Raw genomic sequence first — 26,433 nt, 5'->3', positions numbered from 1 at the left:
GTGACAGTCTTCACCTACTGACCTCAACTTGGTGACACTTTGTTATTAATAGGCAAAAGCATTTTTTCATTTACTTCATATTGTGGTTCCTTGTATGAGGCTTGATGTATGTCTATCGAGATCAAAGCCAATGACCTGTTTTATCTTTATTAAAAAATAGAATATATGTGGTTATAGTTTAAGCAAGTCTTTCTTCCCTGGTGTTCAATGGATCAAAAATGTTTTAGTACACAGATGTGGTTATAAAAGCAAAAACTCAATTAAGATGATAATTATATTACTTATAATACTGTAGAAGTAATATAATGTGAGCAAGAGCACACAGCATTTATATTTAAGCAGTAATAGGAATAACAGTAAATAATGACCACATTCTTCTGTTGAAAAGGAGTCTTATAGCCGAGACAATTAGTGATGAGTGGTGGATGGGTAATATGAAACTAAATTTAAGTATTTGAAATGTTACTAATGTAAACAAGCTCTTGAGAGTTCATTTATCTCTAAATCTTAATCTCAGCATGATACTCAATGACTTTTCTAATTAAATGGAACACCAGTCTAAATTTCTTTCCTATTTTGTCCATCTCCACAGTCCCTCATTGCAATGACAGCTCTCCTTATCTCGTCCACTTAATCTGGGTCCTAATCAGGTCTATGTAACTGCAGTAAGGCTGCCGTCTCTCCGGGCAGAGCTGGAATTTGAGGCAGTGGGTGTGGAGAGAGTTTTGGTCCGTCTCTATTGGAAACACATGTCAAGTCTATCACACAAGACTATAAGGGACCAACCGATCTATTCCCCCGTAAGCAAGAAAAACTGCAGGGGAGATATTTGAAGTTTGGGAAGGCTCTGTCCACCACATCTTTTTTTTCTGAATACATGATGTGTCTTTTAAGTGTCTTTTAAGTTAGAAAAATTGAAATGTTTGCCAATCTGACAAACACTGGCATCCCAATTCATACCACATGGAACAATGCAATACAGTTCAATGTTGCCATAAGAGTGAGGAAAATGTATAGTTTTGGGTAAAGCAGAGTAAGAAACACAGTGCTTAAATGTATTCTGAAATGCAGGATAAAACAGATTCATAGGAACTTAAAGGCTAAAAATATGACTAAACCAAGACGCTATGTTGACATTATTCAGTTAGTTAAGAAAATGTCAATGTTTTTATCTCATTACTACAGTGAAATTAGTTTGTTTTTATTTTAAATAGTTCTTTAGTAATGGCCCATTGTCCCACCATGATGCATGAAGTGCCACTCTTTCTCAGTGATAGCAACCCATTTCCCTGTACGTCAGAATCACAACGCATAGAAGTTTTCCACCATGCCACCTTTCAGTCCAAAATGTAATTTCTCATATTGTTTTGATTTATCTTAATCTAATTTTTTTTTTTTTTAAATGAAAGGAGATTCTTGCAGCAATCCATAATTTGTAGATTACCAAGTGAGCAGGAGTCTTATTAGCTTGTCTTGCTTGGTCAAGGCCTCTCTGATGTTATTACCAGAAACTAACATTTCAAAGCATATTATTTTGAATACTTAACATTTGCTGCTGATGACAGACTTTATTATTGGTCACACTATTTTCACAAGAAACACAAAAAGGATTAACATGATAATTACATTTGTACATGCTTAAATAACTCCACCATTGTTTTAATGGACATAAAAAATATCAAATGTAATAGAGGTGAGATGCAGTTATTATTATTATTATTATTATAGTTGGTTTTACGTGCAAGGGTTATTTCTCCATTTTCAACAGTCCTCGTCAGGATTGTGCAATGTCTTTGTGTTGCTTGTACAAATGCTGAGAGGGAATATTTGAGTCATAGGCCGAGCGGCTGTTTACATTTGGACTAGATCAGTAATGTAATATGCTTTGGCTCAGTCAGTGCATAATGGAGAGCTGGCACTGTTGTGGTCATGTGGGCCAGGAGAGAATGCTGCCCGGCTCTTTGGCTTTCATCCGCAGTGCTACCAGGCCCGTGGGCTTGTACTCGGTCTCGGGTCCATCGATGGAGGGGGAGCCCAAGCCCCCAGAGAAGCTGTGGAGAGAGTAGAGGCCATTGATGCCCGGATGGTGATGGTGTGGCGGGTGGTGATGATGGGGGTGAGTTGGTGAGGTGGGCATCCCCATGAAGCTCTGCAGGTTACTGTGAGGGTGAGGGTACGGGCTCATGCAGGATGAAGGGTCAGGTCCCAGGACACAACCAGCGGCTGAACCTCCTCCTCCAGCTGAAGGCGCCCCAGGCCAGAGATTACCTTGCATCTGAATAGAAAGTATGAAATAATTATTGGGCCATATTTAAAAATGATATCTGTGTAAAATGGATAAATAAAATCAATTAACATGAAAATATCGTATTCAAATCGTAAATTGGCTCTAGTATTATAATAGATAACCTAGATAACAATTAATCATGTAAATCTTTTCTTCTTCTTCTTTTATTTGTCAACTCATTTACTAAATGATTATTTAAAGATAAAGAACTAGGGTTTGGTCAAACTTGGAGGCCACGTTTACACAATTACACTATAATATCCTAATTAAAGCAAGAACAAAGACTTCATAATGAATAGTTCATTAAGATTAAGATAATAGTAAGGCTTAGGGACTACTTAATGGATTATAGTCAGAAGTTAGAAGTATGGTATCAAGCCTGAAATATTCTTAATAAACTATATGTTCATTATGAATTAAGACTTTGTTCAAGTTCATTAAGTCTAATTAAGTAGCAGTAGTAGTAGTTAAGTGTTACCAAATGTACATACTTCTCCAGCAATAACAATTAATAATTACTCTAGTGTTGCCATGACAGTATTTCTTACCTGATATGTGTCATGACGAGGAAGTAAAGATAAGTCGTAGGTAGCAGCAAAGTGGTTGCGGACCTCTTGAATCTTGCCGTAGCGTTCCCGTTTTCTCCACTTGGCTCTGCGGTTCTGAAACCAAACCTGTCCCAGACCAGATTAACAGTGGTAAGTCTCCATTGTAGTATTTTAAAGCAGAGAAAAGCATTAGCCCTCACCTGCACCCGCGCTTCTGTCAGCTCTGTGCGGAGGGCCAGCTGCTCGCGGGCGTACACATCAGGGTAGTGTGTTTTCTGAAAGACCTTCTCCAACTCCTCCAGCTGAAAGGTGCTGAATGTGGTGCGATTTCGGCGCTTTTTGTTTTTTCCCGACAGGTCAATGGAGTCTGCGATGGAGTCCCCCTGGATCATACCTGCAGCCTCTTTCATCTTTGCACAACAATCAGAGCCAATCCCAGGGTAGACCAGGGTTTTGGGGGTTCCCTTTTCTCTGCCTTTGAACAAAAACAACAAAACCAGAACATTTTAATAGTTGGAAATATGAAAATGTTTACGGTAATTTACATACGTTCTCTATGTTTTAGTTTTGAGTTGTTTTTTCCTTTCCTTCAATATAAAGTAATTTTGGGTATCTTGAAAGGCTCTGTGTCATTTATCATTATTATTATGGGGTATCATGTCTCAATGTCAAATTCTAATGTTTTCCAATTACAGTGATTTATCAAAATAACTTACTTTCATTAATAATGACTAATAGAGTAACCTATGTGACTAGCTTTAACTTTTCAACTCTTCAATTTGCCTGGAAATTTAAATAACCTTGATTACAACATTTTTACATCTGTATTTTACAATGGACAAAGTCTGAAATTCCTATTTTTATCCCAAGTTCTGTCTTTTCCAATGAACCACGAAGAAAGCTGATAACTGGAATCACGTGTGCTAAAAACAAGACCGAAATAATTAAATGACAGTGAAACAGAATGTACACTGGAACTCGGTGATCAGTGGCCAACATTTAGCAGTTTTATTACATTAAACATAGCACTACATAGAATATTTTATGAGAATCATCCAAATCCATTACCTCTTGGTTGCATTTTTCATTGTACAGAGGACGTTTTGTCTTGTTGAAAAATAACACACATAATTTATTCAACTATATAGCCTTAAACCAGATTAGTGGCATCTCAATTCTAATTCTATTATCTATGGGTTTCAGAGTAATATAAAATAGCTGAAAAGCTGAAAAATGTGAATTACACATAGACAAGCAAGGAAACGTGCGCAATGTATAAAACACGTGTTTCTCAAAAATCACAAGCAGAACAGTGGCCAGTCACAGGGTAGAAAATGACAGCCCTTCCCTCTCATCTAGTATGTGGGACAGTAGGACAGACCCCAAGGATCCAACTCACAACCTTCATGTTGGGAGGAAAGAGCTACCACCATTTACTTCAAATTTTTATTGATGCTATTCAAATCTATTGCTATTCTCAGTCAGTTTTCATGTTTTATTATAATAAAATGTATTTATTTTAATTTATTTATAATTTATTAAAATGATGTACCATTCAAATAATTATAATAATTTTATTATAGAAGTAGTTGTATTTTTAGTGTAACTTACTAAACAAAAACTGATCTATGGATCTTACATCCAGAGAAAGCAGTTTATTTTTTCCTTCCCTGTGAAAGACTGTCGAAACTTGTCTGTGCCTTGTTGTTTGGATGTTGATGTCTGTGTTCATTACATCTGACCCTGTCCCACTCTCATTGGAGGCAGCAGACACAACTCCACTGCACTAATTCAATCTGGGGCCGCTCAGAGCACTTCTCATTGCAACATTAATTTCCTCATGTCCATTAGATCCACACTCTACACAACAGCTCTGAATATTCTCAGGGCAGACAGGGGCCGCAGGACATTTGTAACTGTGGCTTTTACTCTGTCAAAAACCCATATCCGCTGCACCTCCACTGACAGGCACTTATGGGAAATACGTAAAAGGCAAGATGAATAGAGAAAATTTGATGCAGTTTAAGCATGTATTATAACAATTAGTTCCATATCAACTGTATTAGATTTATGTTAAATAATAGTCTAATACACATTCAGATTTAATCCCATAATGTTGTAATTTGTATCCTTATTAAACAGTATATTTTCCTTGTTTATATTATTATAAAATAAACACACACACGTGTATGTATATATATATATATGTAAATGTATATATGTGTGTGTGTGTGTGTGTGTGTGTATATATATATATATATATATACACACATACATACACACACACATATTTATATTTTGGTTTATACAAACTGCTATTTAGGTTTATAGAAACTGCTGCAGTATTAAGGTAAAAGTGAAAGGTTTAGAATAGTGCTGGAAATCATAAAAATAAATGAATTCAAATACTCTCTGACAACAGTCTTGACTAAGAGGTCTACTGTTAGAACACACACTAATGGGACAAGTTTGAGATTAAAAAAAGCTATTTCAGATGAAAACTTAATTTGGAAAAGAATGAGAGGCTTTGAAATAGGCGGGTGATGGTGTTATTTTTGGCAGGAACATGAATCATTTGTATATTTTTGTGGACACAGAGATGTCTGAGACCTCATATCCTCCTCCATACTGCACAGTCATCAACATAAACAAATAAAGAGAAATCAATTCTTCAGGATGCACTTCCTCAAATATGGACATTTATTGACTATAAAGACTGACAGTGTTCACCACACGCCTGCACTGAGCCTAGTCTATAATTTAAAACAGTGATTAGTGTGTGACGGCTGGCGGCCGCTGTCCCGTCTGTGGCATTGACCTTTGACCTTTCCTCACAAGCGTTCAGACTTTCACTGCAATGTGCAGAGGGATACTGCACTTTTAGAGCAAAGTGATAATTTCTTTTGAAAATGAATTATGATTGTCTAATTTATCTAGTTAAGTTAAAGTAAATTGTTTTCAATTGTTTTATTAATTACCACAGTAGAACAAAACCTATTTCTTATTTTCTTAATTACATTTTGGTATTTAATATATGCATAATTATAACAGTTCAGTTAGTCTATTTATTTTTAAACTTAAAAGGGGAAAATTTTTATATAAAACACAACCAAAACTGAACAAAAAGGATAAGGTTTTACATTTGCTTTTAGATGTCAAGTCCAAGAAATTGGTGTAAATTGCTCCAAAGGCATTCATTTTGTCTACAAAAATATTTCTTTTTAGAAATACAGTAAGAATGTTTGGTTAAACTACATTCCACAGGAGGTTTAGAAAGTTAGGTTTGTTTGACCAAAAGGAAAGTCAGACTAAATATCTTTAAATAATTTTAAACTTTTATGCAAACTGCACTTGCCCACTTACCATCTGCGCTTGAGTCATAAAATCCTGGTTTCCCACTGATCACTGTCCCCTTTTGGTCCTGACTCAAACTTTCCAGAAACTTGCCATGTTTTCCTGGAGATCCGGGCGCAGTGGCCTGTGCACCTCCGTGCGTAAAGTCCGCCATGGCCGCCGTATACAGGTCCCCACGTAAGCTCAGACGATGCTGCAGCGGACCAAGGTGCGGGGCTTTCAGTTCATCGCAGTGCAAGAAGGTCCCTGGGCCAGAGCCGTGCTCCAGACCAGGGGAGGTGTCCGGAGTCCGCCTGCTGCTCTGCGAAGAGAAAGACAAACATGTGTCCGTGTCCATGTCGCTCCAGCTCCAGCTCCGCACGAGAAAAGACAGTGACTGGCTGCTGACGGAGTGGGTGCACAGGTCTCTTTTTTTTTCTCCCGCTAAACTCAAGTGGGTGGGATTTACTAGATCAGAAACAAAGACCCGTGAAACCGGCACCGCGTGCGTGGAAGCGTGCGTGCTTGTGAAAGAGAGCGAGAGCGTGTGTGCGCGCGTCAAGGCCCATCCAGCTTCCAACAGTCTGATATAATTTGCCAAAAATTCAATCACGTGTGGTTTGCGTCCCCTCAATTAACCATTTAATTCCTATTTCACATGTCGTTATGGTCTTTATGCAAATGTAGCACAGAGACAAGATGTGCGCAAATAAATGTATGGGGAAAAAGGATATTAAAGTAGCAAAAAAGAAAAAGCGAAAAGCAGTTAGTTTAGTTTTTATTTTTGCTATTATTTTGCTATTATAATATGTTTTAGACCGGGCAATATTCAGATTGAGAGTTAATTAAACCAACTCGCCTTCGCAATTTAAGAGCTTCAAGAACGAACGAGAATAATTCTCCAAAATGTAGGCTACATCATTATTATTATTATTATTATTATTATTATTATTATTATTATTATTATATTATTATTATTATTATTATTATTATTATTATTATTATTATTATTATTGTAAGCCTATTATCATTTCCATGTTTTACACATGTGTTTTTAAAATATGTTTGTTTTTGTTTTTTTATAGGCTAGTTGCATACACGGGCGCGGCGAACAGACAATTTATTTTAACGAATTTATATGAGGTAAGGTAGCAATCAAGTGTTAAGTAAAACACGTTTTTATGCTTTTATTCACTTTAATCCCATTTAATGTGCAGCTTTACTTTGACGCAATTGGCGATTTATTTGACTTTCACGAGCTCGTCGAATGAAAACAATCGCTTAATACATTTGCTACATTAAGTTATTACAGCAATGTAGGCTTAATGTATATATCATAAACATGAAAGCACAAAAATAAGAATGAACTTGGTCCAAAAAAAAAAAAAAAAAAAAAAAAAAAAAAGCGTTCGATTATGATCAGCTAGGTTAGGCCGAATTGTTCCTATATCTTAAGATATAGTTATCTCTTTTGAATATGAATAAATTTAAAAGTTAAAAATGGTTAAAATACTGTCCTTTAAATGTCATTTATGGACACATCTTAAAGCCAACGTTATCTAGTCAATCTGGTCAAAAAGTAGTGCGAATGGGTTTGACTCAACAGTAAGATAAAAGACTGTTATTCTGGCGTGTTATCTTGGATCTAGACTCGCTTCATCCAAACACAGTGCACTTACCGAGTCCCGTCAGAGCGCTGCCGGTGCGGACATCTCCACATCTCTGAGGATCTCGGTGCGGTTACCTGAGTCGTGCAGTACTCAGCTGATGGACAAGTGCGTAAACAACAGGTCCATTTAGGCCGGGGGCCCTCTCCGATTCAGTCTAGAAACATAGGATATCAAAGTACTCAGGAGTTTATAATTCAGAAAAGTTACTGCTAAACACTTATGGTAATTCCGAGATGAATAATTAGGCATACAGCGGGACACGAGAAAGTGTCAAATTCGTCCAGTCAAATAAACGATCTGAAGTAAATTGTTGTAAATTATATACAATCCCTCCATAGTTGAAGGGATAATAATAATGCATTAGTCTTAAATAGCGCTTTTCCATTCCAGTCGCTTTACAAATTATGCATTATTCATTCACTCCACACTCAGTGGTGGCAAAATAATGTCGTAGCCACAGCTGCAAAGGGGCAGACTGACGTTAGCGAGGCTGCCAGTCTACGCCATTTGGTCCTCCGACAACCACTAACACTCGCACACACCACTTTCATACTAGGCAATGTGGGTGAAGTGCCTTGGACTCAGCAACAGTTTTTGTATGTTTATGTAGTTTACTGCACACGAACATATACTGCTACTATTGCTGTAGGCAGTTGCTCTAGGCAATAGTAGTAAGAGACACGAGAAATCAATAAACTTGTAAGTTAATATACACAAAGATATCCTAATTAGACGTTATGACAAACTAATATCGAGAATCTCTAAGCAATAGCCTATTGTGTTTCATTGCAAAGTGTGAAATCCACTTATGCTATAGTTTTTGAGTTGCCACAGACAGAAATGAAGAGGAAGAGCACCCTCAAGTCCAAGTGATTAGTGGCTGTGGATATAGAGCTTAATGACATTAGCTTGTAACATGACTTAGATTAGCATGTTTGGGTCAGTGGGGCAATAAGACTCAAAAGACTTCACTGTCATCTAAATCAGAGCTACCGTTCAACCTTTCACTCTAAATGTTATCCTGCCCATAAACATTGCTACAGTTGCCACTATTTATCAAACAGGCTGACTGAGTGACTACCATTAAAAACCTCATAATTTTCTCTGAGGGGGGTACGTTGGAGGGACGTAAACACATGGGGGAATAGGATATGTTTCTGAAATGTCGTGACAAGCATGTCCTGTGTAGCCTAAGGGGGCAGAGAGTTCTTGGATTCACAGAGCCAGCTGAGTAAATGCACTCCAGAAATGTGGCCAAGAGGAAGAGTTGTGATCTGGGAGCTGCTGCAGGTAGAGTGTTCATATGAATATTGCATTAAGAGGCAGATGATGTGGAGTTGCAGGCATGCTGTTTGGAAAGGAGTCTCCAACATGTCTCTGCTGCTGGGGGAGATAGGGTGATTTCAGGAAAAAAAAAAATATATATATATATGTATTATAATAATTAAACACATACATCCCAAAGTAAGACTGCACTATTATTAAGCTTTTAATATCTAAAAAGCTGACTATTAAACTACTGGTGTGAAATAATTGATCTGACAGATCAAGTGAATGAAATCCAAAACCTTTATTTGTACTACATTTTCTCCATTGTGGGACAAATAAAGGTTGTCCTAGCTTCTTAAGTCCAAAAGCATATCGAAATATACTCATTAGCTACAGATTTCTCAATAACAAAACACTGACTTTAAATTCTGCCCTAGACATATTTTTGTGTTTTCCTTTAGAGTTTCCTTATCAAATATATCAGCGCACTGTCCGTGACCAGCTCCACTCTGCTCCCTGTGGTCTAAACCCTTGTCCCCCAAACCTGTCCGAGGTATGACCTCGCTCAGGAAATCAGTTCAGCCTGTTGGGTCCTGGAGCCCCCCCACTGCCCCTGAGCTGGGCACAGACGAGGGATAAAGGTGACCCCAGTCTCACTGAGCCCACTGCAGCCCTCAGGCTAAGCACAGCTTCCATCTCGCCCAGCTCCACATCCTCTGTCCCGGGACGTCCCACTGCAGGGCTTTGTCACACCCGGTTACACCTTACATCCTCTCGCTGACACACATGACCTCCTAACCAACCAGCACATGCCCACAATACCACTCAAACTCACTTCAGAGATTTCCACTGCACACTTTTTAGTGGAAAGCATTAAGTGACACACCACCTCCTAACATATTACCAAACCATATAATGAAGCAAACATTGTGCCACTGTTTGGTACTTTAAATTTGGTAGCAGTGCTTCTTTTTACTTAGAAAATTAATATTTTAAGTTATGTCTATAGGCTACATTTACAATGCTACATGCAGGCATAGTTTTTTGTCCAGATTGCACACATCTGTGCCCAGTGTTAAGGGCACAACAGGAAAATCTGCAATTTGTTGAATATTATGGGATGTAGACTAAATGAACACCCGAGTAGAGTGTATAAGCGTATATAAGCTGTATAAGTGTGTGTGATAGCGGGTGTGTGTGATAGCGGGTGTCTGTCACAGCGTCTACGCCTCGGGCTCTTCCTCTCACGTACAGGGCGGTGATTCAACCTGAGGTTTGCATTAGAATAGGAGAAGGATAGCTAATTTAATTAGGCACCATGAATGCACAGAGATGATCCCATGTGCAGAACCTCCAGTCATGTCCATGAGCAGCAGAGCCAGCTGAAGCTGTGATTGGCAGCAGTTGACCCCAGGGTCAGCTAGAGAGGTGCATTCTGGGAAGCACACACGGCTGTAGCAATGGGGTTTTAGTATTAAAAGTGAACGGGAATTGCGGCCACTGTCCTCTGCCTAACCTCAGAGAGGTGTCATGGAGCACCCTGAACCCAGTGAGAGACAGCAGTGAGTTGGATCATAGCCATAACACTCAAGGGGGGATGAGTCTGAAAGACAAAAATCAAATACAACAAACAATGAAAATCACTTTAGAGTAGAATATTAATCTGTATGTAGTATAAGACTCATTATGCATTTGTGGACAGTTTATATTGATTACTGTTTCTTAACCGTGGGTATTAATCTTATGCGCTTAGAACATAAAATATACTCTAATTAGTGAGGTAGAAGACTCTTGTTGGATCGCCATCTACTGGACGAGAACCCTGCAATAAATGATAGCTACAAAATGATAGCGTAGGTAAGCTTAATATTTTTTTTGGTCAAATGACATGCCTATGCGTAATCAACGTGCACTCTATTGAAAAGTGTTTTTTGTCGTTTTACAATGACATGTTAAATATTTAACGCTATAGCGGTATAGTTCCTCTAGAAAAACGCTAATGTTTACAAAATTAGCCCTTACTGGCTAATGAAGTCTCCACTGAAGGCTAGCAGAAAAAAACGCGCGCCACTGGGGATTAAAGAAATTAGTATTACTATATCGTGTTGAAATGTTCAATTTTAAAACACAGTCCCTCGAGGTCAAAATTAATTCCTGCTGACCAATTTGCGAAAGTCACGAGGATCTGTCCGCGGCTTTTTCGGCTTCGTGGGCACGGATAGAGTAGGACAGTAGGTCTGTATTTGAAAGCAGGCAAGTCCTCGTGCCATGGCACCACTGATCAGGCTAAGCCTACTAGTATATTATTTTTATTCCTGCTAATTTTAAGTAACAAAGACGGATCCTACACCTGCTGCAGGATATTTATTACATTTGAGGCCGTTTTAGACATGACGTTTATTTGTTACTACAAATCGATTATATTGTTTCCATTTGTTTTGACCAGAAAAAAATTGTGTAAATAAATGCACAGCAGTACAAAATAAAAATCATAAGAAAATATTTTTCCTAAGCTTTTCCTTAGCCTTTTCAATTCAGTAGAGTAAAATGTTAAAGTTGTATTTATTATTTATGATTATTATTATTTTTAATCTCGAGTCTTAAATTTACTTAATGAGCCGGTACATTTTTTTTATTATTGTATTTTATTTTACAAATCATGATTATAAGATGTCAGAATGAGCAAAATATAACTATTGACTATTGATTATCGTTTCTGCGTAATAAGGCACCCGTTTTACTCACAGCCTAAGCGTGTTACAAAATCGCTCTATCGTGGATATCCCTGTTTGGCTTTCTCTCAAAATGTACAGTGTGAGACTAGCCTGTATGCGATGATTTGGCAGCTCATGAGCTCTCTGATGGCCCGCAGCTCCGCGCGCACAGGGCCGCATCATCTTCTGAAATAATGAAGTGAAGATTTACGTTGTTTTTTTTTTTGTGTGTGTTTTTTTTAATCAAGTCATTTGTCAACACATCGTCCCTTTATACAACACAGAACAGAACAAAGAACAGGCCATTTAGCGTTTGAAAATTATCGTATTTCCAGTAGTGTTTGCGCACTGAGTAAAATGATTCACAGAGTGACGTGTGCACGCTTCTGTTCGAAACTAGAGCCAAGTCTAATCAAATGTCAAATAACTGAGACAGACAGTCAGGGGATGAGGAAATACATTAAGTTTAGTGAATTGGTTTGGATCAGCGGGATACAACAGCGGCCTCCACAAGAACTATACTAGCGCATGGTTCTTATTACACCATCCCATAACATAGACTATCGTGTCATAACTATTTCGTCTATCAGTGTCTGTTATTGGATGTATCATAATTTCTGTAGCTTAGACCAGCTTTTATCAACTCAAATGAATGAGTGAATGCCTAAATGGCAAATGCTCTCTTCTAAAAGTTTACTTCAATTGTTATTTTGTACAAATTCAAACTTAATGTTATAAAACAACTTGTTCTAATAAAGCATAGAGGTGATCTTTAAAAATGTGATTTTTTTCTTTCTAACCAGTATATTTTGTTTAAATGGACAACCTTTTTCCAATATTTTCTTCTTTGAATAAGCCTAAATAATGAACACTGATCACATTTAGTTGTTTTATATTTTTTCCAAAGGTGTACAATACAAGACATACTAAATATGTTGCTTCTTTTGTCCCAAGATGGATCTTAGTGGAATAACAGTCTTCTTCCTGGATGGTGCTGCATCTCTTTGTCTGTGTCCAATAAGGTGCAGCTGTACAAGCTCTGCTCTGGGGTCATCCTCTCAGCGGATGCTCTCGTCCGTCCTGCTACTGGTGCCTGAGGGCCTGGGCACGCGGCGTGACCCCACCAAGCCACCCAGACATATCCCATAATGCAGTCCTTTACCCACACTGCGCTGCTCGCTCACAGGGTGGTAAGACAACTCATGCACTTATTTGAGCTAGTTGAGCTATTTTTCTTATGACTCTGACCATGGATGCACCAATCCAATACTGGTGTTGGATATCAACACAGATTAAAATTTTTCTGGATTGGATAGTTGCTGACAAATATTGGTTCAGTAGATATCCTGTTTGGACCTATAAACCGATGTAATAAGAAAGATTGTAGTTGGACCAGAAAGTTGAATGTTTGAATTTTTACTCATACTCATACACTGTTGTTTTCTGAAAAAAAAAAGAAAAGAAAAGAAAACAGTTTTGCATCAGTTTTATTTTTGTTTAATAGAAATAAATGCTATTTTCAGTCTGCGCAAGTTTCGGCAGATACTTAAAGCTATATATACTTTTTTTTATTGCAATTAAAATCCATTAATTTCTTTTATCTAAAAACAATATTTAGACCTCAAATAATTAAAAGACTGCTTGGCATAATTTACATCCAGGTTACAGTAGTTATAAAATTTGGGGACGTAATGAACATTCATACAAAAATTTTGAATACTAAAAACAGGCAAATTTCAAAATTTTATCAGGAGATTTAAGCAGAAAGGACTAACAACCTTGGCTTGGGGGCCAATCAAAAATAAACTGTTTGGGATGACTCTGCAGGCTCAGGAATAAGAAGCAGCTGCAGAAATGTGACCTTACTTTGGCGATTTCTCTGTGATTTGGAAAAGCTTTCAGCACAAACACTTACTCTGCTCTGGAGGCAGTTGTAATATCTCCAGCCAGCTTGTCTCAGTTTTAGATAAAACTAACTGAAGCGGCAGACCAGGCCAAAACCTACAGGATCAAGCCCTATTATGGGTCCTTCCAACTGACAATGAAGCTGAGTGAATTTGTAGGATACAATAATCAGTTATTGGAGTTTAAGGGGATTTCAGTAATGCTAATGAAAGCTGCAGTGTGTTAGCGTGCCTGTGCGTTTTACAGTGAACGGCACACTGGAGACCACGTCTGCACCAAGTTTCACCAAATCTAATTTATGAGCACTTCGCAGCAGCAGGATTTGCACTTCCGACTGAGGGATAATATTACCATAACAGAGTAGAGAAGGCTTGTATGGACAATTTTTGTCTCTTTTAATGATTGCTTTCTTTCAAATCGACTATGTTTATAAGATAAGACATATTTGCACTCGCGTCCATTGATAAAATTTTTATAATTTAGATATATGCTGCAGCATTAGAAACACTACTTAATACTGTAGATTACTTTTGGGGCCCGGAGATGTTTACCAAAATATTTTTTATTTGTTGAGATGCCAGAGGAAGATCTTTTCCTTCTTTATAGTACACATTTTGGCATTTTTTACCCTCTTAGATTATTCAAGAGTGATCACTTATTAATAATTATTATACTTATCAATTATTCTGCAACACACATGGAATTAAATAATCACCCAAAAATACAATTCTTTGTAATAATTTGTCATTGACACAAAAGATTGAAAAAAGTAATTGAAAGTTTAGGATAAGCAGCTAATAAGATGTTAACAATAGACTGTAACAATAACAATAAATATATATGATATGTAAAAACTTTGAAAGACAAAACAGAAATTCTGTCGTTGCACCAAATTGTAGAAATCATTGGTATCTTTTTATCTCCCAGGTCTACACAACACTAAATGTTCTTTCCAGAGCTTCCAGAGATCTTAAATTGCCCTTCATTTTAGTTGGAAAATCATTTTTGACACTTGAAATCTAGTGGTGTATCTTGGTGAGCTTTATAGGGCCCACTACACAAAGTCAGCTGCAGCAATAAATCTTCCTAACAGCCACATTTCACTGGTTTTAGCAAACAGCTTTATAGTCTTTTATAACTTCTGTAACTGAATGGAAAAAGAGCAATGTCTGTCTATTACTGCAGCTCTGACTCCTTATCTGGGCTCTTATTACCGTGTTTTGTTAGCAGATAGATCAGATTTCAAATGTTTATCTCATTCATGCTTAATCTGTAAGTACACAAACCAACAAAGCTATAATTGTGTAATTGTGGCAGAGCTAAGCTCAAGCTGTTTTACAGTTTCAGACACACCACTTATTCCTTATGTTAGTCTTTTATTGTTTTTACACAGAAACTATGACAGCAGAAATTTAAAGTTATATTGAGGGAATTATATATATATATATATGTGTGTGTGTGTAGTATTATTTACTTTTGAAGCTTCTTACTCCTCTGTTGTACATGCGTTGTCTCAGAAATGTGGTCAGTGTCCACTTGTTCTACTGGCCTGACAGTGACCTCCAGAGGCCAGCTGCTCCTCTGACCTCTTCTGCCCTGTGGTGGGCCTGTAGCCTGGGGACCACTCTCCCCGACAGCCCCCTTAAACTCTGTATCTGTCTGGAGGACTCCTCCATTTTGCTCCTCTCCATTCCCCTCTCCCCAGGCCCGAGCTCCCCATGTCACTGTCTGATTAAAACAAACACTCACCCTATTTTGGTATCTAATCCAATAGTGGTCTTTTTCTTCTCACTGGCCCTAGAGCATGCAGAGTATTAGGTGTCCTGGGACCCATGGCACCCCCCTCAGTGACTACGGTCTCAAACGTGCACAAACATCACATACAAAGGGCACTGAGTAAACAAAGCTCTAATGAACTTTCTCTTTTAGTGACAATATCTAAACAGTATTTTAACATCAATTCAAATAATTGTGCTTATATTAATGTGGATGGACAATAAATTAGCTGGTGAAATTCTGAAGCTTTCTTTGCAAATTGGCCTTTATAATATTATATTAATGTTATAATTTCTATAAAGTCAAGGTGCATATTTTGATACTAATGATAAGTTAACCAAGCTCCTGCAGTTGTATTAGTAGTTCATTAAGAGCCATAGCATCAGATCATTGTGTTCATTTGTGGCCAGATGGTTTGAATGGGATAATGATAAGGGTATATCTTAATTTTGAATATATTGCTTTGCCTGAAATGTTCCATAGTATGTCATCTGTATCTGTCACGTAGGTGACCAGATCAAGCTACACTGAGGAAAGGTAACTTTCACTTTGCACACTTAACTGCTCCCCTACCTGCAAAACCTGAAAAGGAGGGACTCTTTTTCTTATATTTTATTGTATTATGTTTCATGATTAACATATCTATGACAATACAAACTACTTAAAAATGTATTCTCCTAATTATTTTATGCTACGTGTTTTACTTAAGTTAAGATTTTGTGGGTCTCCTGAAATTTCCTTTCCTATGGTTATTGTGTCAGTGGAATGATTGTTTAGCAGAGTATTCTCTCATATATTACACTTTAGTCGTCTGATTGTAACAGGCATACTGACACATGTAGTGTGTCAGTGGTTTAGTTTCAGATTTCAGAGCGTCTGGATGAAAGTGTCTGTGGTGGGACTCAGACTGGGAGGTTATTGAGAGGAGGCTGTTGTTTATTGTTTTCTTATAAGGCCATGTTGACTCCAGCAGGTCAGAGCTTTACCTTTGACCTCTACCAAAGAGACCAAAGAGCTGAGTGCATCAAACAGGCCTCATTTATGTTTGTGTGTATTAATGTGCTTGGACTAAATGGGATTTTGTAAATAGATTAGTTCTTATGTTAACATATAGGCCTTCTGGGGGATAATTGGAAAATTGATTATATTGTTAACATTATTTATAATATGACTCTACATGTATGAAATTTTCATTACGCTTACTGTCAAACAGTGTGGTTGTAATTATATTTTGTTTAATTTCCCTTGACAAAATTCTATATAAAAGCAAACAAATAAATGTAATCGATAACTATTCAAATGTTTTGTCTCTGCTCTGGAAAATCGATTTCGTTCCTTACAGTAGCTCCAATGACACCATCTAGTGGTGAGCAGTGGTTATGTCACATAAAAAAAAATATGTGAGGTTTTTGAGCCTAGCGTATAACTGTGTTGTAAAAATTGTCATAATGGTATTGTCTTTTCATTTAGTTATAATTTATTGCAATTACTATAGTTATTTGTTGTTAAAAACATCCCTTTTGGTTGTTGTTTTGGTCTATTTTAGTCAGTCAAATGACCTATTAAAGAGCCCCCTTCTTTTATGAAAACCAGCTTTGATTTCCTCTTAGACGACTTTCTCTGTTGAATTATTGCTCACTACCTGCTCTTTCTTATGACAAGCATTTGTTTTCCCCACTGTCACGAGCAGCAGATCGGAGCTGCTATTATGTGAGCCTTGAGCGGGCGACTACAGGCTGAAATATGGCAGTAATCATTCCCTCTAATGGTCGTGTATGGGCTGTAGTATAGACGCCACCACTGTACATCAAACTCAGGGCTCTTTAATGGCCAGGTTACTGCAGCCTTTGCTCTGTTGTTTATGGTCTTAATGGTGGTTTGCTGCCAGCTCTCATATCTTTAGTGTTGTGTGTTTTTAAATTAGGCAAACTGTGCTTGGCCTGAAGTTTATCTGTGTAATAAAATTGGAAGGGTAGCTCATGTAAATCTAAAAAAAAAACGAAAAAGAAAAGAAAAAAGGAGTCACATAAAATTTCTGTTTTGTTTCACTGTTTCAATCGGTCAGTCTTTTCTTATAAAATGTAAATAACCTTCCAGTTTTATATCATAATACATTTTAGAGTTAGCACTTTAGTATTTATATATATGTGTGTGTGTGTATATATATATATATATATATGACCATGTTAGGAATGCATATTTCTAACATGATTGTACATTCATATTGTGTTTATCATTTTTCATCTCTCCGTAAGATTATTGCCTTGAAAACTCAGAGTTACTGCAAAAGAGACATCACCTGAATCGATCCTGATGGGGTGTGTGGATGACAAGAGGTGTGATATATCAGAGAGTAGCGGAGAGGAAGAGTGCACACACACACAGAGCCGTGATAATCGATAGGACCCACAGAATGGGACCACAGTGGGTCATTTGTCTCCGAGACAAGGGGCAAAAAGGCGGGCAGGGCTATCCACTGATGGAGCAAGCTGCTGCAGGGAGGTAGAGGCTGTATTTATCACCATTTTATCAATGCAGACATGAAGGTGAATGTGGAAAGAGAGAGATATATCCAAGGTGATAATACCAGACATGTCCTGAAGTTAACCCCAAAAGAACAGCTATTATATTTAAAAGGTGCTATAGGCTTATAGTAAGTGTTATTATTTAAGTAAGTGTGTTCTGTGTGTTGCTTGTGATATAATAGGAAATGTTTGGTCTAATTGACTGACATGATTTATTATTACTAGTTTAATTTGGAAAGTTCCAAAGCACTTAAGGGTATACTGATTGGATGATTGCATTGAAGTTGCAACAATTTATTTGTTTATTTGTTCCATAAGGGGGAAATTGCAATGTTGGGACGCATAGTTCAAGAACAGCAAGAGAACAGAAATAGGCACTCAAAAATCAAGATACAGCCGTATAGACTTAAATTTAACGCAACACCATGCAAATATAATAAAATAAAATAAATAAAAAGGGCAAAATGTACACTATTGTTATTAATTATGAACAGTGCAGCATATGAACAAGATAAAGAGCAAGTAAAGTTTTCACTGTATTTATTTGTATCTTTTCTCTCTGTCCTTCGGTGGATTCAGCCTCTTGTATATGTGGTGGGTATATAAAGACAGCCTGTCTGGTGCTGCTGGTGCTTTGGCTCTGTCTCACTGAGTCCAGATGGCAGTGAGGTCTCAGCAGTCTGCCTCCACCACCGAGAGCAGACAGAGGGAGGAGGACGGATTACAGAGCTAATCGCTCTTAGACCAGCTCAAAACTGGTAAATACATAACTCATAAAACAAACCATAAATCTCTTCAAAATAAATACTTTTTAACTATAAACAACAATTCATGTCTACACATTAATATAATACTGTGTGTAAGGATGTCTAATGTAGTGCCCTGTGTTACCAATAGAGGGCAGATCAACATACAGGAATGAACTGCTCAGATTAGAAAACCTTATCCAAGCCTCTTCTAATGCAGAATTATAACTGACAATAGGGAATTGTAATGTAGTAAAATGTGCAATGCTAATGTAATATAAGATAGTAGGGAACATACTACAATGGCCCTTATCTGTATTTGGTAATTTATTGAAGTTTTTTTATATCCTTATTTGACTGTTGTTGTACTGTAGAAAGGTGTTTGTGTAGTTTGGTAGATTTTGTGCACTATTTTGGGTTGAAATCTCCACAGACTGGGAATGAGAGACATGAGTCACTGTGGCCATGCCCTTTAAAGCACTGTGCTCTATTTGGTGTTCAATCATGAAAAAGTTAATTGTACTGCATTGTTGTTCAATCGGTAAAAGGCCAGAGCCACAAAAAGTAACATTTTTAATATTTTATATCAGGTACTATTCCTTAGTAATGAAATCGGGTTTGAAATTTTAGTATAGTGACAAGTCATTCCCAAGTTTTATATATTAAGCTGCAAGTGATTTTTTGTCTAAGAGTGTTTTTTTTATTGGTCTGAAAAAGTCCATAACAGATGTTTTTGAATAGCTGTTGTATTGCTGATTGTTTTAAATGCATGTTGGGTATTTTTCTGTTGTTATGCCTTGTTTTACATTGTTGTTTGCTTTCTAAAAATATACTTACTATGTTTACTACTGTTGCAGGATTTGTTTTAATTGCCCCATCTGCTGCGGTCAAGGCTGGTTAACCAAAAGATAGAGACAGCAAATTCTCAATAATGCTGTACATTTCACAGGATATGTCTGGCCATTCACACCTTTTTTATTATTGTAAAAAGCAAGCCCTGGAGAGGTCAGACTTTGACAAGAATTCATCTGACAGGGTCACACTGGCAGTGGTGCAAATATTTAATACACAGTATTATACATAGAAACATAGAAAGTGATGGATACTCGGGTCATTTAAGTACAGTTCTAGACCTGTCACGATAATACATTTTGAAATGCGATATACTGTTACAGAAAATGCCATGGTAAACTATATTGTTAAAAGGCAAGGCAAGGCAAGTTTATTTGTATAGCACAATTCGTACACAAAGTAATTCAAAGTGCTTTACAGAATAAGAAATACATTAAAATCATAATAAAAACAAATCAAAACATAAATATTAAAATAAAAAAATACCGACATAAATTGGAGAGAAGAGTGCGGAATGAAAACCTTTCAGTTATATGCACAGTTAAACAGAAATGTTTTGAGCCTGGATTTAAACAGCGTCACAGAAGAGGCCTGTCTCACATGTTCAGGAAGACTGTTCCAGGTTTTATCTGCATGAACCTGAAACGCTGACTCCCCTTGCTTAGTCCTGACTCTGGGCACCAGCAGGAGGCCGGTCTCTGAGGTCCTCAGAGTGCGAGATGGTTCATATGACACTAACATGTCACAGATGTACTTTGGTGCTCGGCCATGGAGAGACTTGTACACAAGCAGAGCTGCTTTAAAGTCTATTCTCTGAGGCACAGGAAGCCAGTGCAGAGACCTGAGCACAGGACTTATGTGCTCGTACTTCCTAGTTCGAGTGAGGACCCGAGCTGCAGCGTTCTGGATATTCTGCAGCTGTCTCACAGCTCGTTTGGAGAGACCAGTGAGCAGACCATTACAGTAGTCTAACCTACTGGAGACAAACGCATGGATACGTTTCTCCAAGTCTGCTTTAGACAGTAAACCTCTGATTTTTGCTATGTTTTTTAGATGGTAAAAGGCTGCAGATGTTATTGATTTGATGTGGCTGTTAAAGTTCAAGTCTGTGTCCATTATTACCCCTAGATTTCTTGCCTGATTTGAAGGTTTTAGAGAGAGAGACTGGAGGTGACTGCTGACACTGTCCCTTTGTTTCTGTGGACCAAACACTATGACTTCAGTCTTGTCAGAGTTTAGCTGGAGAAAGTTGTTTTGCATCCACACACTGATCTGTTGGATGCAATGACCAAGTGAGTCCACTGGTCCATAGTCTCCTGCTGCCAGAGAGACGTAGATCTGAGTGTCATCTGCATAATTGTGGTAGGACACGTTATTGCTGCTTATTAACTGGCCTAATGGCAGCATGTAGAGATTGAACAACAGGGGGCCCTGAGGCACCCTACAGGTCAGGGCCATGTGATCTGAGACACAGTTTCCAAAAAAAGTACTTAATGTCACTGACTAAAGCAAGATTATCCCAGTAAATCCTTCTTTAATTGAACCATATCATTAAAAACATGAGCTACAAGTTAAACATACTTTGGATTTTTATGGGTCATCAGAGTTATTTATTCAAAACGTTACCTACTAATGCATAGAAAAATCTAACAATTGGACCTCAAATTTTATTGTTACATCAATTATTTGTTGAATAGTGATCATGGTGACAGGCTTATGCAGTACAGGCCTTCTGGCACTTCGGCAATGGATTAGTCATATGAGGAACAGAAGTGTCTCTCTCAGTCAGAGGTGGGAGTTTACAGGCAGCTCACCGGGAGGCTGCGGCTCAGTACAACATTAGGTCAAACTCTTTAGTCATGGTTTTAAAGAGGCCAAATCACTTCTGTAGCCTAGATAGGCAAAAAGTCTAGATCATTTTACCACCACCTGCATGACGCATTTACTAAAGCTTCCTCTGGGCACTTCGATTTCCCTCATCAACCCAGACATGCACAATAGGTAAGATCAACTAGCTAAAGTAGTCTTGACCAAGACTAACTCAAGACCATGGAGATGGGTCCCAGAGCATTGTGCCGGAGAAGATGCCCCAGTGACATTGAATTATGGGTCAAATGCAGAGGGCAAATTTCTCTCAAAGGACAATAAAATGTAACTCACAGATTGGTTTGATCATTTTATGTAATCATTACACACTTCAAATAAGCTGACAGTTAAGTCATTTCTGCCAGTTCAGAACCATTTTGCAGTCATTCCGCTTCTGAGAGAGGATGAAAAATTGTTGACAAAGTTGCATTATTTTTTATTACATCTGATCCATAGTGAACAAACTGAGCTCTGTTTTAGAAGAGCCATGCTTGTGTTCCGTTTTGAGTAGGCCAGTGAGTAGAGAGGGAGTCCATTTTCTTACCCTTTTATGTGATATGTTCATTAAATGTCCCTGCTTAGCGTAAGTACTGCAGTAAAGAGAGAGGGCTGCAGAACAGACTGCAATCTGTCTATCAGTGAAAATTTCCCAGTTGACATTTAACATGCTAATATTAATGCTCCTCAGAAAGCTCTTTTAAGCTTAAAATCCTTTTTTGATTACACATTTTCTCTGCAGCTATTTCGTATACTATCATCAGAAAAGATCATGTTTTGAAGCTCTGGCTTGATTTTGTTCAGTATTACTTTCCACTCCAATTGCTGAAACAGTCTTATCTCAAACTAGATTTCAAGCTTTAGTTTGCAGTTTTAGTACCAGACAAGGACTAAAACTGCAGACGTAACTTTGCTGTTAGGAGTGTACATTGTTCTTAGCTGACATGCTGTAGATTAATGGGTTGACTTTATGCAAAGTGTGCACAAATGCATTGATCAGAGCGGGAAGCTAGGACCATTTACAAACAGTATACTCATGACAAGGCGTTAAACAAAATGTCTCTAAAACAGCTGCTATTTCTGAATAACATGACTTCTCCCTGTGCTGCCTACAGCCTTCAGACAATTGTGTTATTAAACTGCAAAGTACACACATTTGCATACTATAATTATCTGGAGTAAGATGTGAAGATGTATGATTGATGTTTCTGTTGTGTCCCAGGGCATTAAGCATTAACAGAGAAGCAGTTTTCAGTCTTCATATATCAGTGTGCTAGAGCCATAATGATTATTAATGTAGGTTTTGTCAATATGTTTCTAATCTCTTCACTGCACTGGTGATAAAGTGCTGTTTTGTATTTGTGATCTAAGCTCTTTAAAAAAGGTAACAATATGAAATTAAGAGGGGAAAGGCCCTAATATTGACTTAGTACAAGCTTAGATATATTCTGTTTGCTCACTACTGAAAATACTAGATGAACAGTATAATAATATCACTCGAGTGACTATTCATGGGTTTCAGAGTGATAAAACATTGATTCATTTACAATTTAAAACATAATAACCTATCTTTTTAATGGTTACAAGGTATTCAAACATCCTGTGTAAACTTGAAGCTTGAAGGTTAAAAACAGGCCCCTATGAATGCAATAGTTAATTATGATTTATTTATTATTAAGATTATTGACCTCCATTCCCCCCAATATGTTTTTGATGTGACTTTCAGTTGCATTATTTTTATTTCATCACTGTTACCTTCCTTGGCCACCTGGCATCATAAGCTTGATATTACTTATCAGATGACTGTCTCAAACCTAAATCACTATTGATTGTACCACATTGCATTCATCATTGTGTCGATATCCCTGTTTGTCCTTCTGGCTTTTCCGTGTTATTTCCTTATCTAGAGAGGAGCAGAGTAGTTTTACCAGCACACTAATAGGCATCCTGTCACCCCAAGAGCAAGAATGGCCCATTAAAAGCAAATAAGAAAAGGGCAAAGAAGGAATAACTGATGAGATGTCACGTTTTCAGACCAGCACTGGAGAGGAAGGTACTAATTTCTGTGTATATCTGTTATGGTGATGCTTGAACAATAGGACAACCATTGCCGTAGGTCATAGCCCAATTTGTTATCTGCACCTGATCCTGATAGAGCGTGAATCATTTTGTCTGTTTATTTTAGTCATGAATAGAGAAGAGGTGCATACAACATTATTTATAAGGCAAAAGCTGGCATGATATTTTCAAAATGTTAAAAATATTACGTTAATCATGGAATAACGTGACTAGTAAAGTTAAAGAATACTGAATACTGTGTCTAGTGTAAAACCACCAAATATATACATTCAATCCCATTACTACAACTAACATAGCTGCTATTACTACTAAAATACTCACACATAAATAACTGCACAAAATACTAACATTTATATTGTCATGATTTGGAAAAACACTTGCATTACCTCTTCCAGAACAACTTCTATTTGATACTTGTATTACTCCTGCTACTACTACTAGTACTATTACTACTACTGTATGTAGTAGTTTGACCAATTTAACTGCTAACACACCTATTAGCACCTGAGTAAAAGCACTGAGCAAGTTTTCATTATCGTGTTATTGCCCATTTGTGTTCAGTAGCTGCGTGGTCATAGCTCGCACCCAGAAGGGAGTAGCCAAGGTGCTGCTGTATCCAGGACTGCACCATTGTAGCAAATTCGCAGGGGTAACAGCAAGGGAGGAAGTGGATTTGTCAGCAGCCACAAGATTCAGCTGCACAAAAAACAGCCCTGGAGACCTGATCCAGTTTTAGACTCCAGCGTTTGTCAGCAGGTTTAATTTGTGACCTGGCAACCCACCGATCCCAAGGCTACCAAGAAAGAGCAGCACTGAATGAGCTATGGGACTTCTCACTATCTTATCCAATATACAAAGAGTAATCATAATATTGTGCAGATTAACATAGGCCAGACTATTCTAATGTTGATCAGTGCTATCTTGCACCTGCTTCTGGTCATAATAGATTTTGTTCAGGGCCTGGATTTGCAGCATGTTTACTTTAAGAGTTGACATAAGTGCATATGACGGAGATTTCATTGTTGACAGACCCAAAAGTCAGTCAACCAATGTGCTAGGATTCATTGGAAGACTGGTAAATATTTAAACAGCCTACGTGTATTTTAATGGAAAAAATCTATTGTTAACATCACCAAGCCTGTCTGCAATTAACTAAAACTAATACTCAGTTACTTAAGAGCATAGCAGTAGTGGTAACAGGATAGAATAAGCAAATTAACTAGCATAACAACTCTACTCAATTTATTTGTATTTATTTGAGCTTTTGCACATGTTTTTCCAACATGGTTTTTAACTACAAATGGGAAACAAACTAACCTGATGTAACCTAACCCATTACAAACTATGTTTCTTGTTACATGGTTCCATTCTTAATACAGGGTTTGAATTAATAACATTATTTAGTAGAATAACAGATGTGTTCAGTTTCCATGACTAATTACAGTGTATTACTATAATCAAACTTTCCTTGCCACATTTTTAAACTTATTTATTTAACTCATTTAGTTTTTGAATTTTTGTACAAATATAAGATAGATTTAGCTAAAATTACATGAGCAATTTAATTTAATGGTTTTATAATGCAGTATCAGTCTCTTGTTATCTTTTTGCTACTTATTTAGAATGTATTATTACAATTTATATTTTTACTCTTTGTTATTATTATATATTGGGATATGTGAGCTACTGTGTCCAAGTCATTTCCCTTGTAGATCAATGAAGTTTGTCTAAGTCTAAGCCTAATTTTGCAGTGACATAAACCATAGAGTAAATATATATTTCAGTTGTATTACCTGAATGTATAAACTAATATAAAAAAGATAAGCCTTAAAAGTCTATGGCAGCATGCGGTCTATTATAGTGGTACTGAAGCAAATCACAGCTAATATAATGCCTCATTGCCCCTCTATTCTCTGCTCAGATTAAAAACAATTGCTTTATGAATAGTGCGTTTCTATTGCTTTTTACAGCTGCTCTATTAGCCATGGCGTCACGTTGTGAAAAGATAGAACAGCCCAAGGTCGACCCTGAATTGATGAGTGATGTTTTGACGTCAAAGGAGTCCTTTTCTTTGTTTCCTTGCAATTGGTGCATTTTTTTACAAGTTACATTGCAGTAGATTTTGAATGTGTGCCCAGTTATGCATTATTTATAGGCGAAAGAATCTATGCACTTGAAATTGCAGAAAGGACAGGCTGTACAACAAAGACAAAGTTGTAATTTCACAAGTAGAGTTTACTGGTGCATTTGTAGCCGTACAGTGCAGTAGATTTTGGGCATAGGGAGAGAGGAGGAAAAATGCTCAAAACGACAAGCAGCAACAAACCGTCATATGATCGGAGGTTACCATGGCAACTGATCCCAGCAGTCAGCCCTTGGAAAATGAGTCACATGAGTAGATGGAAGGAGACAGGGAGCATAGACGGTGTGTGCGTGCATGTTGACGGCTGATGCAGGAGCAGTAGTAGCCCAGTAGTAGTTAAAGTAGCGGTATGTGTGTTTTGATAAAGGTGGGGGGGCAGGTGGTCATGTGACTGGAGGCCTCAGGTTCACTGGTGCATTGGAGACGAGAGTGAAAGCTTATGTTTATCCATTCTAATCTCTTTTTAGCATGAGAGTGTACAGTAAAATGTATTTTTACATTTTTACATGTAGTGCTTGCTTATCAAGCACTACATTAAAATAGTTAAGTTAATTAGTTTTCAGATTAGGGAGTTAGTGTTGGGTTAGTTTATCATAAGTCTATTGAAAGTATTTCTAATATTCTAGTTAGATTGGTTGGATTAAAGTGTATGTTTAATGAACTTTGGATTGCAACATTAGAATTTCCCCTTGTGGAACAAATAAACATTATCTTTTCAGAGAT

General features: G+C 37.4%; 1 protein-coding gene across 1 annotated transcript; it reads right to left on the bottom strand.

Moving 5' to 3' along the window:
* Positions 1-1,927: 1,927 nt before the first annotated feature.
* Positions 1,928-6,526, bottom strand: alx3 (ALX homeobox 3). Its single transcript, XM_020930105.2, has 4 exons — positions 6,199-6,526; positions 3,036-3,310; positions 2,836-2,961; positions 1,928-2,275 (listed from the first exon to the last, which is right to left on the bottom strand). The coding sequence occupies exons 1-4, from the start codon at positions 6,524-6,526 to the stop codon at positions 1,928-1,930; spliced, it is 1,077 nt and encodes a 358-aa protein (XP_020785764.1).
* Between the last annotated feature and the right edge of the window lie 19,907 nt (positions 6,527-26,433).

The sequence above is a fragment of the Boleophthalmus pectinirostris genome, unplaced genomic scaffold, assembly GCF_026225935.1.
Source record: "Boleophthalmus pectinirostris isolate CB_2022bp ecotype Guang Dong unplaced genomic scaffold, ASM2622593v1 HiC_scaffold_8, whole genome shotgun sequence".
Lineage (NCBI taxonomy): Eukaryota > Metazoa > Chordata > Actinopteri > Gobiiformes > Gobiidae > Boleophthalmus > Boleophthalmus pectinirostris.
The sequence above is the reverse complement of the archived record's forward strand: the minus strand, read 5'-3'. Positions and strand labels throughout refer to the sequence as shown.

Coding starts and splice junctions, on each gene's coding strand:
- alx3 (XM_020930105.2), bottom strand. CDS start 6,526: ATGGACACGGACACATGTTTGTCTTTCTCTTCGCAGAGCAGCAGGCGG. Junction 2,962..3,035: donor TGACAGAAGCGCGGGTGCAG/GTGAGGGCTAAT, acceptor GGTCTGGGACAG/GTTTGGTTTCAGAACCGCAG. Junction 2,276..2,835: donor CTCGTCATGACACATATCAG/GTAAGAAATACT, acceptor CTTTCTATTCAG/ATGCAAGGTAATCTCTGGCC.